This window comes from Dipodomys merriami, unplaced genomic scaffold, assembly GCF_024711535.1.
Source record: "Dipodomys merriami isolate MVZ:Mamm:240054 unplaced genomic scaffold, mDipMer1.0.p SCAF_12, whole genome shotgun sequence".
In the NCBI taxonomy this organism is placed as follows: domain Eukaryota; kingdom Metazoa; phylum Chordata; class Mammalia; order Rodentia; family Heteromyidae; genus Dipodomys; species Dipodomys merriami.
This window is the reverse complement of record NW_027202493.1, coordinates 7669870-7684585: the sequence shown is the minus strand read 5'-3', so window position 1 is coordinate 7684585 and position 14716 is coordinate 7669870. Positions and strand designations below refer to the sequence as shown.

Below are 14716 nucleotides of genomic sequence, written 5' to 3'. Positions count from 1 at the left end.
TCTCATTGTAATAAAGGTCATTTTACTACCTAACCAGTGTTGCAATTGCTATAATAAATGGTCATGCACTCCTTTTCTGATCTTTGTTAGAAATAGCAGAATAATTTGTAACTAGCTTCATCATAAATGAGCAGTCATTGAGTGTCTACTGTGGGTCTAATCTTTTCTTATACCAACTCTTTCTGCATTCCCACCAGTAGAAGTCACTTCACAGCCATCCTATTCCAGACCTATTCCAGGGTCCTACTTTCTAACTCTACTCATTTTTGCAACCTCTCTCTTAAGATGTTCTGCTCCCTAAGCACTGAATACATTCTTAAGTTCTTTCTGATGAATTTGCAATACAACTGATTCCTACATCAATTTGTTTGGTTATTTTTTTTGTTTGGGATTGTATGTAGATTGTATGCAATGCATTTTTTTCTTTGACATGTTTAAGTTTCCCATGCTTTGCCTAGAACTTTTGTGACTCTTGGATAGAGGAAAAGAGACATTAAGGGAACAAGGAAGACGACAGTATTTTACAAACTTCACTTATAAAACAAAGTTGGAAAAGGATCCTGTATCCACAAGAAAAGCATAATCCCCTGTTATAGGCATGAATTCTGTTTCAGAACCACTGTGAGAAAGCAAACCAACAATACTGTGAATAGTTGAGAAAACAGAATTCATTACATATGTGTGTAAATGGAAATGAAGAGAGTCTTTGCAGCAACAGTTCAACAGCAACAGTTCAAAAATCAACCTGACTGTGATTTCTTTCATACATCATTGATCAAAATTTGAGGTCTATAAAGAGTTGTGCACAATGGTTTCCAAGGTTCCATGGGAAATAATAGAGGTATCATGTCTTGTAAAGGGCTTATACCAGTTAGGGAAAATAAAACAACTTACTGTCCTTCAAATTACTAACAATGAAAGGTGTGAATCATAGGAATCTCAAACCTTAGGAGTCCTACAGAACTTGTTGGCAATATTAACAGACTTTGTAGCAAAGAGTCAGCATAGGGTAGAGAGACATCTGACAGGTGGGTGTTATAGATAGGTGGGTTGTATATGACTTTCAAGATTGAGGGGTGGCAATCCTCTGAACAATACACAGGGCAACAATTGGTGGGACAGATGGCAACTGAATTTGAGATGGGTACACGAGGAGTTTTCAGCCCTAGTCAGACTCTGTGTTGTGTGGCACAGTTTTCTCTATCTGGTTTGATATTCTTTGGACATGAGTGTGAACTTGAGTGGTTGAATGCCCACATATGCATGTGATGATTCTGTACCTGTACCTCCAAGTGTGCCTGTGCTCACAGATACATGCACATGGCTTCCTCCTCCTGTGCAACCTGCATAGAAAAGGTACAACTAAGGCTCAGCTCCTTGTGGGGCAAGTCTAAACACACAAGGTCCACTGCAACCTTTAGGAACACACAAGAAATCTTTAGAGGGTAAACCAGTCAATGTCCTTGGAAAGAAAGATTGGAAATCATTGGGCAGAGAGGAACAGAGGAAAAAAAAAAGAATGAGGTGAAGGACAAGAAAGTAGATAGAGAAAAGAAGAAAGAAAAAAGAAGAGAAAGAAGAAAGAAGCACAGTAATTCAACTTTAGAAGAATTTGAGGTAGGATAAGGGTAAGGATTTCTGATTAAATTCCTTGAGATACAAAATGTGACTCTGATTACTTTATATACTTTGAGTTATCCCTGATATGTCAGGATCTTCTCACTGTCTGTATTTTAGACAAGCAATAAGTAGACACTGTGTGCATTCATCTATGCATCCTCATTTCAGTTGCATGGGAGCCTTCAAAAATGTTTGTTAGATTAATAAAAGTATTATACACTGAAGTTTGGAATTTCCAGGCAGATTAAGCACCCTATCTTTGTAGGAACCTTTCTCCAGTGGCTCCTAGCTTTATCCATTGTCTCCAACCCTACCCCTAACATCCTTTCCCTCATTTAAAAAAATTATAATTTGATCCTTCATCACCTTCAGACAAATAGATTCTGCACATTTTCCTGGGGGGGGGGAACCCAGTGAGCCATAGCAAATGTTCATACCTTGACCTGAGGACACATGGCAAGTCCTTTTCTAAAATCAGGCATTATATTCTGGAGAGAGGTGAGAATCTGGTTATGTGAATAGCAGGATAGTGGACACAAGGTGAAATATGTTGTGTCCCTATGTCCCTGCCTAGTGATACCTGTTTTGAGCTCAGGAATTTTGCCTTGGTTGTCCTCATAGCTTCTAGTCTTGGATGTTTTAGTTCTGCTTTGCCAATTCAGCCGTAGAGCATCTGCCTTCAGTGCATTGCCTAGCTATTTCTCTGAATGTGCTCATTTGCCAAGCAGGTGTGTGCTCCCTAGATAGACCTTTACAGGCGGTAGTGTCATCAGTCAGTGGTGCCCAAGGAGCTGGGGTAGAGTAAAGAAATGGACTAATTGGGCTTGATCCAAAATTCCCTGGACTGTGCCGGGTGTCCTGGTCTGATACATCTGTTGGGTTTTGTGGCTTCTTTTTGCTCTGGTTAGCATTATTCTCAAGAAACTCCATGGGGTAGACAGAGGGAGATAAAGGTAAGTAGATTGATGGCTGCTCTTCTCCTTTCAAATGCTGTAGGCAGATAGAGGTGCTCTTGAGATAAGTGTCAGTCACCATGCCCGTGGTTCTGGGTGGTCAGCACATTGGGCCTCATTGCCGTCACTCCTTCATTTGGACCATCAGGAAATTGGAACTAAGGTCAAAGTTTCGCCCTCTTTCTCAGCACTCTGCTGAAAAATACAGAGAAAAACCTCACACTGTGTCTGCTAAACCTTTGACCTTTCAGCTACAATTCTTCCTGATGGTTGTGCTCTTTTGTATATTATTTTCATGTGTTTACTGCCCTATTACTGAGCTGGTTCTGCTTCATTTCCTTATTCATTCTTTAATTTGGTTGCACCTTATTTTACAGTCCACTAACTTTGTTGAAAATAAATTCACTTTACTTGTGGGGTTAGTATTACTCATTTGAAAACCTAAGTACCATATTAGGGTGTGGTGAATGCATAGTAAGTGTTATGCAATTACAAGATAAACATATGATGGGTTTATTTTATCCTTTTGGTCCAACACAGGGTGAGACATCGAAATTACTTTTGAACCAATTATGTATACTGACCACATAAGCCATCTGAAGATTAATTATGCAGTTAGCTCTTGCCATTTTCCATTTCCACACACTTTGAGATTCCACCTCTGTTAGGATTGTGTTGTCTCAGATAAATCTCCAATTCTGAGTCTTAGCCATCGTTATGGATCTGTTTCTGGGATGAACCTTACCTAGTGCACACGTGGAACAGAGTGGAAAATCAGCTATAGCACATCTTGGGGTATGGGAAGGAAGACATGCACATTTTAAATCCAAACTAACGCTTTTATTTTTGCTTTGCCCATGCATTCAATAGGATGGAGTAGGAGAGGTATGGGAGAAACAGCATGTACCTTCTTAGAGACCAACCCTCTTCCACCACAAAGTGTTAGACTCTAGCATTTAATTGGTGTCAGAAAACATTTACCATGAACATTAGACCCTTCTCCACCCCAAAACCAAAACCTTCAGATCTTACAGTAAAAATTCTCTCATAATGATTGTATATACCCTAAACTGGGGTTATTAGTGTTCTCTGAATATAAATGATTGGTGTCAAAGCTCAAATTCATATTTGTTAACTCAGGCCTCCTCTTTCTTGACTCATTTGACCATGTGTTGGATTCTTTCCTGAGACTGTTCTGCACAATTGCATGTGTCCCAGGTCCTGTATGTGTAGAGCAATCACCCAGTTTTTGTCATTTGTGTGAGTCTTCTCGCTCTCATATAATACTAAAATATAAAAATACATTGCAGGTAAATATGACTTCTTAAAATAAGTTAAGGACTTGCCTGTTTTTACTGGAAAAATATGATGTTCTTTATAAAATTGATTCTCTGCAAGAGTCTATTACATGGTAAGCTACCTTAATGCAGTTAAGATATTTGACTAGCATTGCTTTGATTTATACAAGGCATTTGAGAAACATGATTATTGTGCGAATGAGAATATAACTTGTGGCGAGCTACATATGTCATTTTCTGTGAGCAGTAGCAGAAAAAATCCAATAGCATTTCATTTTGTCTCCCGGGGTGGCTCTTTGGCTCTGTGCCTGTGTTGGCCACTTAGGATCTCTCTTGTGTCTTTCAGGCATTGAGAATGCCAGCGACATTGCTTTGTACTCGGGTTTGGGTGCTGCTGTCGTGGCCGTTGCAGTCCTGGTCATTGGTGTCACCCTCTATAGACGGAGCCAGAGTGACTATGGCGTGGACGTCATCGACTCTTCTGCATTGACAGGTGGCTTCCAGACCTTCAACTTCAAAACAGTCCGTCAAGGTCAGCGGCGTAGGTCCCCCAACACCTCATCCTCAGGACCAAAGACTACACTCACACAGGAGACCCTTCGTTCTCCTCAGTCCTGTGTGAAGGTAGCTGTTGGCACTGGGAGCCGCTACCCAATCATTTGTACGTATGTATCAGGACACAAGAGGCAATAAAGCTTCCCTGACTCTGGCCTGGGTTACTGTGAGGACAAATGAGTCTCACTTCACCAGTTAGCAAGATTTTAAATGAGTCAGTTCCATCCTTGACATATAGTGAGCTTAACAAGTTGCTTCATCTCAACTTACATTCTCTTTTAAGAAGACTAACTTGAGAATATATATATATATATATATATATGAATACATATATATAATAACATATATATATATATATATATATATATATATATATATATAAACTTAGGTAACTAAAATAGTGGTTATTCAAAGCTGTAGACCAAGTCCTAGAGCACAACACCCAGGTATATTTATTACACTATTTTTTTTGTTTTTTTCTATTTAATGTAAGTACCAAAAAAAATCCCCTTAAAAGTTATAGAATGGGGTCAGTTAGCCAGGAGGAAAAAAAAAAAAAGAAATCCCAGTCTAAATGACTCTGAGCTGTTCCAAGTCCAAGCAATCTTTTGTTGTGAAGAAAGGAAAATCTATCATGTCAAAGTACAGCAGTACTCATTTTCAAAGCAGAGAGTCATTTAATTCTCTCCTATGAACCAAATCTATTCCTGAGTGCAAGGTAGGGATGAGATATACTTCATTTTAGAAAAATGAAACCATCTCTCTTCAGAGGATGAAGTTTTCTTCTTCTTCCCTCATCATCCGTACCGTCTCCTCTATTTCTGTTTATTGTATGTCCATAGCTCCTATTGAACAGGTCAGGAAATCTCAGTGTTAGCATCAGTTGGCTGCTGATATGGAAACATAAACCTGCTAGAAAAGACAATTGAGAGAGAGAGCCAGAGAGACAGTCAGTCATGCTTAGAAATAGACCATAAACCTGAAATAGATTTCCACAGAGTAGGCTGGGATAAGCAAGTGACCAGTGATGAGTAACTGACCCTTATCAGGCTTCAATCAGGTTGGTAGCCAACATTCTTTAATTATGGACTCTGTCATCTTCATAAATATACTGTGTGTGTGTGTGTGTGTGTGTGTGTGTGTGTGTGTGTGTGTGTGTGTGTGTGTGTATGTGTTTAATATATATGAGCATGCTGGGAGTCAGACCTTGGTACTTGCCTCATTCATGTTAGTCAAGCACTGTATCATTGAGCTACACAGCAGCCTTGTATATATTTTTATAAACAGGCCTTCTCTATGTCTGTGCTATCTGGCTCTAGGAAATATGCACACACACACACACACACACACACACACATAATTTTGCTTTACATTAAACTTTAGAAGGAAAATCGTCAACTAGCCATGATACTCAGAGATATGATTCTTGAGATCTCCAGAAAATTCTGTCCTAAACAGATGTGGAATATTCTTCAATCTCACTCACAAAAGCCAGGTCATAATTCATTGCTCTCAGAATGATTCTCTTAGAAACTACATGGTACTTGAATAGGGACTACATCTTGGCCCAGCCACTAAAAACATATAAGAAGCGTCATTAAGGAGCCATTAGATCTACATTATTTCATCTCGTTTGTGTGTTTTCTCAGTGACTTAGAGCATCTGAACAAGAGATGGAAAATCCAGGGTTATAGATTTCCTGCTGGCATTGTTACAAATTACAAAAATGGAAAAAACAACAGAGGCTAATACAATATGGTCTAGAACTGCAATATTTTCAAAAATGTCATGCTTTAAACATTCTCGTCAGACCCCAAAGGAAAATTATTTAATGTGGTTTAGGTTTCAACTTGAGATGTCACATTGACGGACTGATATTAGGTGGGTGGTTTGGGAGTGAGGGTTATTTTGATATTTACTGATAACTAAGATTACTTCATCACAAGAAAACAAGATAATATCACACATTTTTAATTGTTGGCTGGGGAAAAAATGGTGAGCCCCAACAGATGACAAAGTCTAATTTCTCATGTTTTTGTACAAATTATTTTTCATTTGTTTTGTGACAGAAAAAGCACAATTGTGGGCTGTACCCCACATAGAATCTGAGTCACTCTTTGTCCCCCTGTAGAGCTGGTGTCCCCTCTGGACAAGTGGTGTTCTGAGTGATATTCAAGGAAATTGACTATTCAGCCGTGGAGCTATTCATGAAATCCCCTAACCCATTTGCTCTGAGAACAGGTCATTTCCTTCTCCAACTCCAGAAACTGTCCCGAATTCCCCAAGTATGTTCTGGAATATCGTTGTTGTTGTTGTTGTTAAATGGCACTATCTAGTCATCATGCTGTGTCATCTCTTGCCACTTAATATGAGCAGATATTTTTTACTCCAAACAGGATTACAAAACACCTTTTTCCTCCTTTCTTTTAAGCTTGTCTTTGCCAGTTGAAATAATCACAGAAACAGCAATACCTGAGTTAGTGGTTTAACCCAGTGCCAGAAATAGTTGTTTTCAAAGGAAGGCATATAGCTCAGAAGGAGAAGGATTTGGACCTGTGGCATTTACTGAGTTGCTGGGGAGAACCAGAACTGTTTCCCATGTGCCATTCACTAAGGACTAGTCCTAAGGACCTGCTCAGGGTGGGTCTAGGAAGCCAGGTTTGACTGGTGCAGCTGGCTGCAGGCAGGTCGTGTACTGTCCATTCAGTGAAAGCGGCTGTAAAAGGGGAATGAGAAGTCTTCTAGTTTCTGAGTGACAGATCCTCTTTTTATTATTACTATTTTGTAACCAGGTAACTCCCTTCTCCTGAATTCTGCCATGCAACCAGACCTGACAGTGAGCCGAACATACAGCGGTCCTATCTGTCTGCAGGACCCACTGGACAAGGAACTCATGACGGAGTCCTCACTCTTCAACCCTTTGTCTGACATCAAAGTCAAAGTCCAGAGTTCATTCATGGTTTCCCTTGGAGTATCTGAGAGAGCTGAGTACCATGGCAAGAATCCCTCTGGGACTTTTCCCCATGGAAACAACCGTGGCTTTAGTACGATGCATCCCAGAAACAAAACATCCTACATACCAAACCTGTCATCACTCCCCACAAGGACAGAGCTTAGGACAACTGGTGTTTTTGGCCATCTAGGGGGACGCTTAGTAATGCCAAATACAGGTGGGTGGTAAGTGTGTGTTTGTGTATTTGCCAGTGCTTGTGTCAATTCTTTATATTTATGCATTTATAGCCTGTCACTATTATTTATTATCTCTTATCAGAGCAGCAAATGTTGTAGCTGTACCAGTCTAGTTGATACACTGAGCACACCAGAACCTATGGTCAGGTTGGTTCTGCTGTGTCCATCTCAGTGTGAAATGAATGCTCTGAATTGATAATCATATTTGCTTAAAAGGTCTGGGTAATCTATAAGGCATAAGCTTCTTTTGAAGTCATAAAACATGACAAGCACTAAGAACAATCTTTGACATAACTGACAAGGACCATGTTTGTACTCAAGGACAGTCCATGGAGTGGTAGATAATTTAGTGCAAAGACAGCCAAATTTCACCAACAAAGAATCTAAATGTATTCAATTTCCATGGACCTTGCTAATAATGTTACTTCATTATGAGAAATGATGGTAGTGTTGCTCCTTGGAGTTCAAACTTTAGATAGTTTCTAAGTATCTTTTTCTCCTTTGGGTTGGAAGAGAAGAGATTTTCTTGGTGTTTTGACCTCAAGTGTTTAGCCCAGATCACTTCAAAATGATTCCCTATCTGTGAATAGGTTTGTGCCTGAGACCTGTGTGGTTGGCTACAGAGGTCAGTTTCTGGTTTGAGTTGTAAGCCATAAGAATTGTAGTGTCCTGAGCAACTCAGTGTATGTGGGCTTCTAAGAAAAGCTCATTGGATCAGCAGATATTATTACACAGAAAGTCAGCATTGAAACAGGGCTCTGAGAAGTTTTTCTCAAAGGCAAAGGGATCTCATCAAATGAAATCTGTAATGGGACTCATCTAAGCCTATTATTCAAGCAAACTGACCTCCTCTAGTAGTTTAGTGACTTGAACCTGAGCTTTACTTTAAGTTGAAGGATGTTCCTTATTCTCTCATAGATCAGTTGTGTCCTTTAAAATGATTTTTTGAAACATTTTGTGCTTTAAGAACAGGCCTGCAAAGCAGCCTTGATGTTAACTGATTGTCCTGCTCCAAATCTCTGGTCCAAATTTTAGGATGTAAGAGGCATCAACATGTAACATCTCTGTGTGATGTAATTCTTCCTGTTGCTGATTGGCTGGGGGCTTTGGTTTCTGCCTCTAGAGGTATGAATATTGATGAATAGGAGGCTCAAACATGGACAGTCAGCCCTTTGTACTAATGACCCACTATAAAAATTTATAAATTAGAAGTGTGGGTCCTAGAAAAAGAAAAATAGAAGATACAACCTCTGTCCTCCCCAAGAGAAAAATGTGCATACCTGTGTCAAACTAAGTCTCACACTGAGTCATTGTTCTTCTTTCTACATGATTCTTGGCTCCCAGAAAGCTTTTCTGTATTTATTATTTGAACAGGTTGAGTAACGGTCTTGCTCTCTCTTCCCTCTGTGTGTGTTTGAGTGCATGTATATGCATTCACTTTTATGTATGTTTGTTTCTTGTCCAAATTGTTTCAATACCCATCAAACAGTGCAAGATATAATCATGATGAGCCACAGATATGTTTTTCTTTCCCTTCTGACTTGAGAAACACTCATGGTAAAAATAAAAGCTTCTGATAGCATTGTTGGCGATTCCATCCAATTCCTCTGTGTGCAGATGTTTCAAAGCTCCTTACAAGAAGCCTTAGAAAACATGGAAGCAGTTCACTGAGAATCAGTTTGAAGAATACTAAATGTGGGGAACTAAAACATATTTCTTTTCTGTTAAAAATGCAAAATATGCCTTGAGGAGCTAAAGTGTAAAGAAAGCATGACACAGAAATTTAGATTGCTCAAATACCATCCACCCCAAATTGTCATTTGAAGAACTCAGGAATTCACTTATTATGCGAAATATGAAACAGAAAACTCAGACAGGTGATTCTGTTGTCAAATCAAATAAAAGGCTGTCATAGTAGCAGGTGGAGTTTGGAGGAAATATATTCTTCTTTAATCAGAGATAACTGGTGAATGGCATATTGGAAATGGATACTTCTTTAAGAGACCACAGGCAAAAACCTTCCCGCAGTGACTCTCATTCTTCATAATATATAACTTGTCACAAACACTAACACCCCCTCACCACCCTTGTCTCTGTGATTGACTGTCATCAGTCTCCACATGCAACTTGTATGTTTAGGCGAGAGGAGGAAAGTAGGTTTGAAAGATAATAATGCAATTTCTGATTGAAAGAGAAAAATAGTTTTAAGCTCCAATGATCTTTGTAAGATTCAAGTTGAATTTAGGAATATCATGAATAATGTTTCAATCTGAACACAAAGGATTAAGCTGATTGAAAATTAATAAGATATGATGTGCTCTGTAAACAGCATCTTCTCAAACAGTTCTTTTCTGGATCTGGGAGTAGACCACAAAGCCATGATCCTCCGCACAAAATGATATGGCTTGAGCCTGGATTGTTTACTAAGAACATTGAACCCATTGCATACATTTGAATGTTCATTATGTGTTTATTGGTTTGTTATTGATATAATATTACATTTTGCTTGGTGACAGGCTACTGGACTTATTTATATGAAGAATGGAGAATGAATGTCTTTTCAGATAGTGAAGGAAAGGCAGCAGAGAAAATGCTATGTCAATCTGTGGCAAAGCTGAATGACTAGGGCAGGTATTTGAGTTAACATCCAAACTCATTGAATATCTTTAATGGTACAATCTGTGTTCAACAGCAGGAAAGGATAGAATGGAGGCCATTTCAATTGGCAGCTACATTTAAGGAACAATAGAAAATAGAAGGTGGCTCCTGATTGGAGATCCCTAAGTATAGCAATTACACTTACTATTGACATGAAGGTCCACAATGTAAATGGATCTCCTTACTGAAAATCAGTGAGCTAGATTTAAACGTGCCTCAATCTCGGCACTACTGAAAGATAAGATGCTGATGATAACTAGCATGTTGCTGAATAATGCTCCTAAGTGTGAGGCACAAATAACTTGTTTTTCAATGAGCCTTCTATTCCTTGACTCTCTGTAGCTGTTAATAGGCTCATAGAAGAAGGGAAAAGCCTGCCATCTCTAGATTTAAATTATCGTCAGCAACCTGAAAGCTTTCTGTGTGATTAATGAAAGGAGAAAAGGTGAGAGCGCTATGATTCACAAACTAGGAGGGTGCCCTGAGATTTTATTTTGTAAAGATCTTCCAATTTCTCTATTTCATTTCCTTTTATAAACAGAAGTTACATGAAAGGGAATCTCAACTCTCTCTTAATGTCTCTTGTGACCAAAGTTAAATCTTTTTTTCATAGCATTCAATGGAAAGATGGGACATTTAACATGCACGTGATGTGGCTTTCCGTGTTCTTCCTCTCTGTTATACATATCTCACTGAAATAGGCACCTGTGTTTTTTACATTTGATATCGACATGAGTGTGGTTAGATCACCTTAATGCTTTGTAGCAAGTTTAAAACCTATTATTTACCTAACGACCTAAGAGGGTCCTAAGCTACCTTCTCTAGTTTGTTTGAGAAAATGTAGTACTCTAAGGTGAACACGGTGGTATACAACTGTAATAACAGCAGTGGGGAGGCAGGAGGATCATGAATTCAGTCCTAGTGAATTCTAGGTCATTCTGTGCTACTAAGTTCTTGGTTACCCATCATTTCAGATACCTTTCCTGGAAATCAGTAGAGACAAAGAAAATACATAAAAATGCTAAGTTTTGGAACAGATCAACTGCTGCATTGATAAACTCTGATATTCTTAGATATATTTGATAGGTCTGGTCTTAGAGCATCCAAGTTTTAAGAAAATGAAACAATCATAAGAAAATTAAAATTATTAAAAATAACACTAATACTAATACTTTGTAGAAAATATTCCCTCCCATGTCACTGTTATAAAATATTTTCCGTCTTATTATCTTTGGTATTTTCATTTTTGTAACACTTATTTCACAAATTATCCTGAAAAGGTCCTTGTAGTGGGCATAAATAAGATGCTCAAAATAATTGGAATATCTGTAAATAACCTCTTGGCTTTTTCTGTCTTAGGGGTGAGTTTGCTTATACCACATGGTGCCATACCAGAGGAGAATTCTTGGGAGATTTATATGTCCATCAACCAAGGTGAACCAAGGTGAGAGACAGACAAAGGTGGAATATTAATAGATTTTAAATTTGGGATAGAACTGTCATGGGAAATCTGAAGTTACTAAGATAATGAAACACATACGTGTACAGATAAAGTAGTGAGGCACTTGACCATCTAGGGATGGCAAACTGCATGCCTGCTACATTTCAAGATCATTGTCATCTAAACAAGAGATCACAAGTGAAAAATACAGAATAAGTAGACAGATAGTAATCAGAGTCATTCCATAAACAGTAACTACCCTCCTCATAGGAAATGACATTGCTCTCAGCCTTTTGGTACTAGACAATATGTAAATTCATCCAGTGATTGACTCCTGAGCCTTTCAAGGTCAGTAAGAAGGCCTGCTATAGAGAGTCTGAGAGACAATTTCCTAAACAGTTTTCCTCTATGTAAAAAATAGTCTCAACTTCAATAGCTTTTGGTTCTGACAAATTTTCAGCAGCATTAAATTCAATTACGTGAACAAATACAAATCTTGTCTCATACTCTTTTAATGAAAGTATTTGGTTATTTTCTTAGTGCAGCTATAATATTTGTAGAAATGTCGCCTTTCCTCCACACAAGATAAAGCTAACTCCTATTTAGAAAGCAATTTCTCTCATAAACTGGATATATACCTCTGGCATTTTTAGTCATAACATCTTGGTTGTGTAAGAATAGATTTTGGTTGTTGTTGTTAGCAAAGAATGCATGAAAGAAAACACTGGGAAGGAAAACAGCCAGAAAAACAGATGGCTTAAACAGATTTTGATAGCAATTTCTGTAAAGCCATTGTGTGTTCCTCATGGCTCTAACTTTCTGCTCTTATCAGGTTTGAGAAGAGCAGGGGAAGGAAAGGTCCACTTGGCTGTTGCTGAGTCTCCTGTTGGACTCATATGTAACTATGCAGTATTGATCATGTACATTATTTCCTCATGTACATTGTTTTCTCTGGAGCTGAGGTCTTTTGCTGAACACCTGAAAGTGTTCTTCTATCTAAATAATTCCACTTGTGAAATTGGGGCTTGAACTCAGGGCTTCACAGTCTCCCATACCTTTATTTTTTCTCTCAAATCTGGCCCTCAACCACTTGAGCTATACCTCCACTTCTGTTTTTTGGTTTTTTGTGGGTTTTTTTCACTCGTTAATAGGAGGTCAGAGTTTCATGTATTTGCTTGCCAGAGCTGGCTTTAAGCTTCTGTCCTCAGATCTCAGGTTCCTGAGTAGCTAGGATTACAGGCATGGCCCACAGGCACCTGGCTAAAACAACATTTTTGGTATGTTGATTAGTAGGTTGGTTTTACATTTGTTCTGGTTTTGTGGTACAGGGAATAGAACCCAGGACTTCATGAATGCTAGCCAAGCACTCTACTACTACTGAGCCGTGTCCCTAGCCCAAGACTCAGACAATTACAAAGAGTTATAAGGAGTTTCCACAAAATCTTTTTAACTAAGCAGACCTAACATTGCAGTTGTTATAGGGATGGAAGTCACATGTATTTTTTATTTCTTGATTAACTTGAGAAATAATTCTTATTGGAGATTAAAGTCATGTTTAAATACATATGCCTTTAAACATAGCCTACAAAACTCAAGTATAGACATCAGTGAGCATTCACAGGGAATTGGTTTCAGAATCATACAAAGATAAAAACATCCATAGATGCTTGTATCCTTTACATACAATTGTACGGAATCTATGAACCTCCTTTCTTATACCTTAAATTATCTCTTGATTACTCAGAATATGTAATACAATGTAGATGCTATATGAATATTTGTTGTACTGTTATATGGGACTCAGTTACAAGACAAAATTGTTTATATTCAGTAACATTGCAATTATTTTTCAAATCTTTTTGATTTGATGTTGATTAGTTGTGCAGATGTAGGATCCAAGGATAAAGAGGAATGACTGAGAAGAAAGAAGTCCATTAATCTTCCCTCAATTTTGGCCTGCTGCCATCATCTACCTCCATATCTTATCCCTTTATGTAATCAACCTCACAAGCCTGTGTTTAACTCCTCTTCTCAAAGCCATCCCCAGTACCTCCCACTGTATTACATGGTAACCAACACTGAGATACTTTACGTTTTTCCAGGTACCTAATTTACAACTTATCTCTATCTCTGCCTTTTAGAAGAAGCTGCCTCTTCTAAAGAGGCCAGAATCACAATTGGCCACCAGGCATCACATATTCAAAGACTTCAATAAGATGGCTCAAAAACATTGAAAGGGAATGATCACTTGGGATAGCCTGCGATTTTAAGTTAAGAGATCTTGCCCATTCCCAAAGTCCTCAAAAGAAGGCTGACTTAATAGGGTCAAGTTTATCCATTTGTATCTAGTATTTGAGTTCATTGCTGCTGTCCAGGGAATTTGTGGGAAATAAGAACAGGCTATCCAAAACTTTACATCTCTGAGGTATACGGTTTTTCTACCTGTTAAACCTTGGGGCAGAAGTGAAATTGTAGAAAGACCTGGCTTGCTTTGAGATTGTTGAAACCTTTCTTCATGTTCTCATCTCCTGAGGAAAAGACCAGTACCATGGCTGCAGGCTGTTTTTCTTCCTTAGTTTTTCTCATTCTCCTTTTAATGAAGCCATATTATTTACCAAAGCACTCAAAAGAGCAAATGCTTTTCTGCTTTTTTTTTTAAAGCTGGGATGAATTTTTTGCAACTCTGTCAGGAAGCTCCTTAGTATCTGTGTTCTTTAGCTTATAATCTAGTGACTAATTAAGAAAAAAACTATTGTATCATCTTCTCTTCCTAAAGTTCCTGAAAACCCCATTTTACTTTCAGGCCATCTGTCTGTCATTCTATGCTTTTCTCAAAGTCTAAGAGCTGGGATGCTTTGCTCTGGTTTTCTTTCATCAGTACCTATGGAGCCACCACTGTCCCCTCCCTTTCATTTCGTGGGCTGAGAGCTGGATTTGATTTGCTGATCCCTCATCACCTACCTCATCACAGATCACAGCAGGATCTTCCAGGCAACATCTTG

At 38.5% G+C, this 14716-nt stretch overlaps 1 protein-coding gene across 3 annotated transcripts in view; it reads left to right on the top strand.

Annotated features, from left to right (window-relative positions):
• Nucleotides 1-14716, top strand: part of Unc5d (unc-5 netrin receptor D) — a 586279-nt gene that overhangs the window by 507382 nt on the left and 64181 nt on the right. For 2 of the 3 annotated variants that reach the window (XM_070016201.1, XM_070016200.1), the window contains 3 exons: nt 4218-4403; nt 7219-7596; nt 11633-11717. In XM_070016201.1, the coding sequence (XP_069872302.1) occupies nt 4218-4403; nt 7219-7596; nt 11633-11717 (649 nt within the window). The remainder of the gene's footprint in view (nt 1-4217; nt 4404-7218; nt 7597-11632; nt 11718-14716) is intronic. The other variant, XM_070016202.1, reaches the window with a different exon arrangement.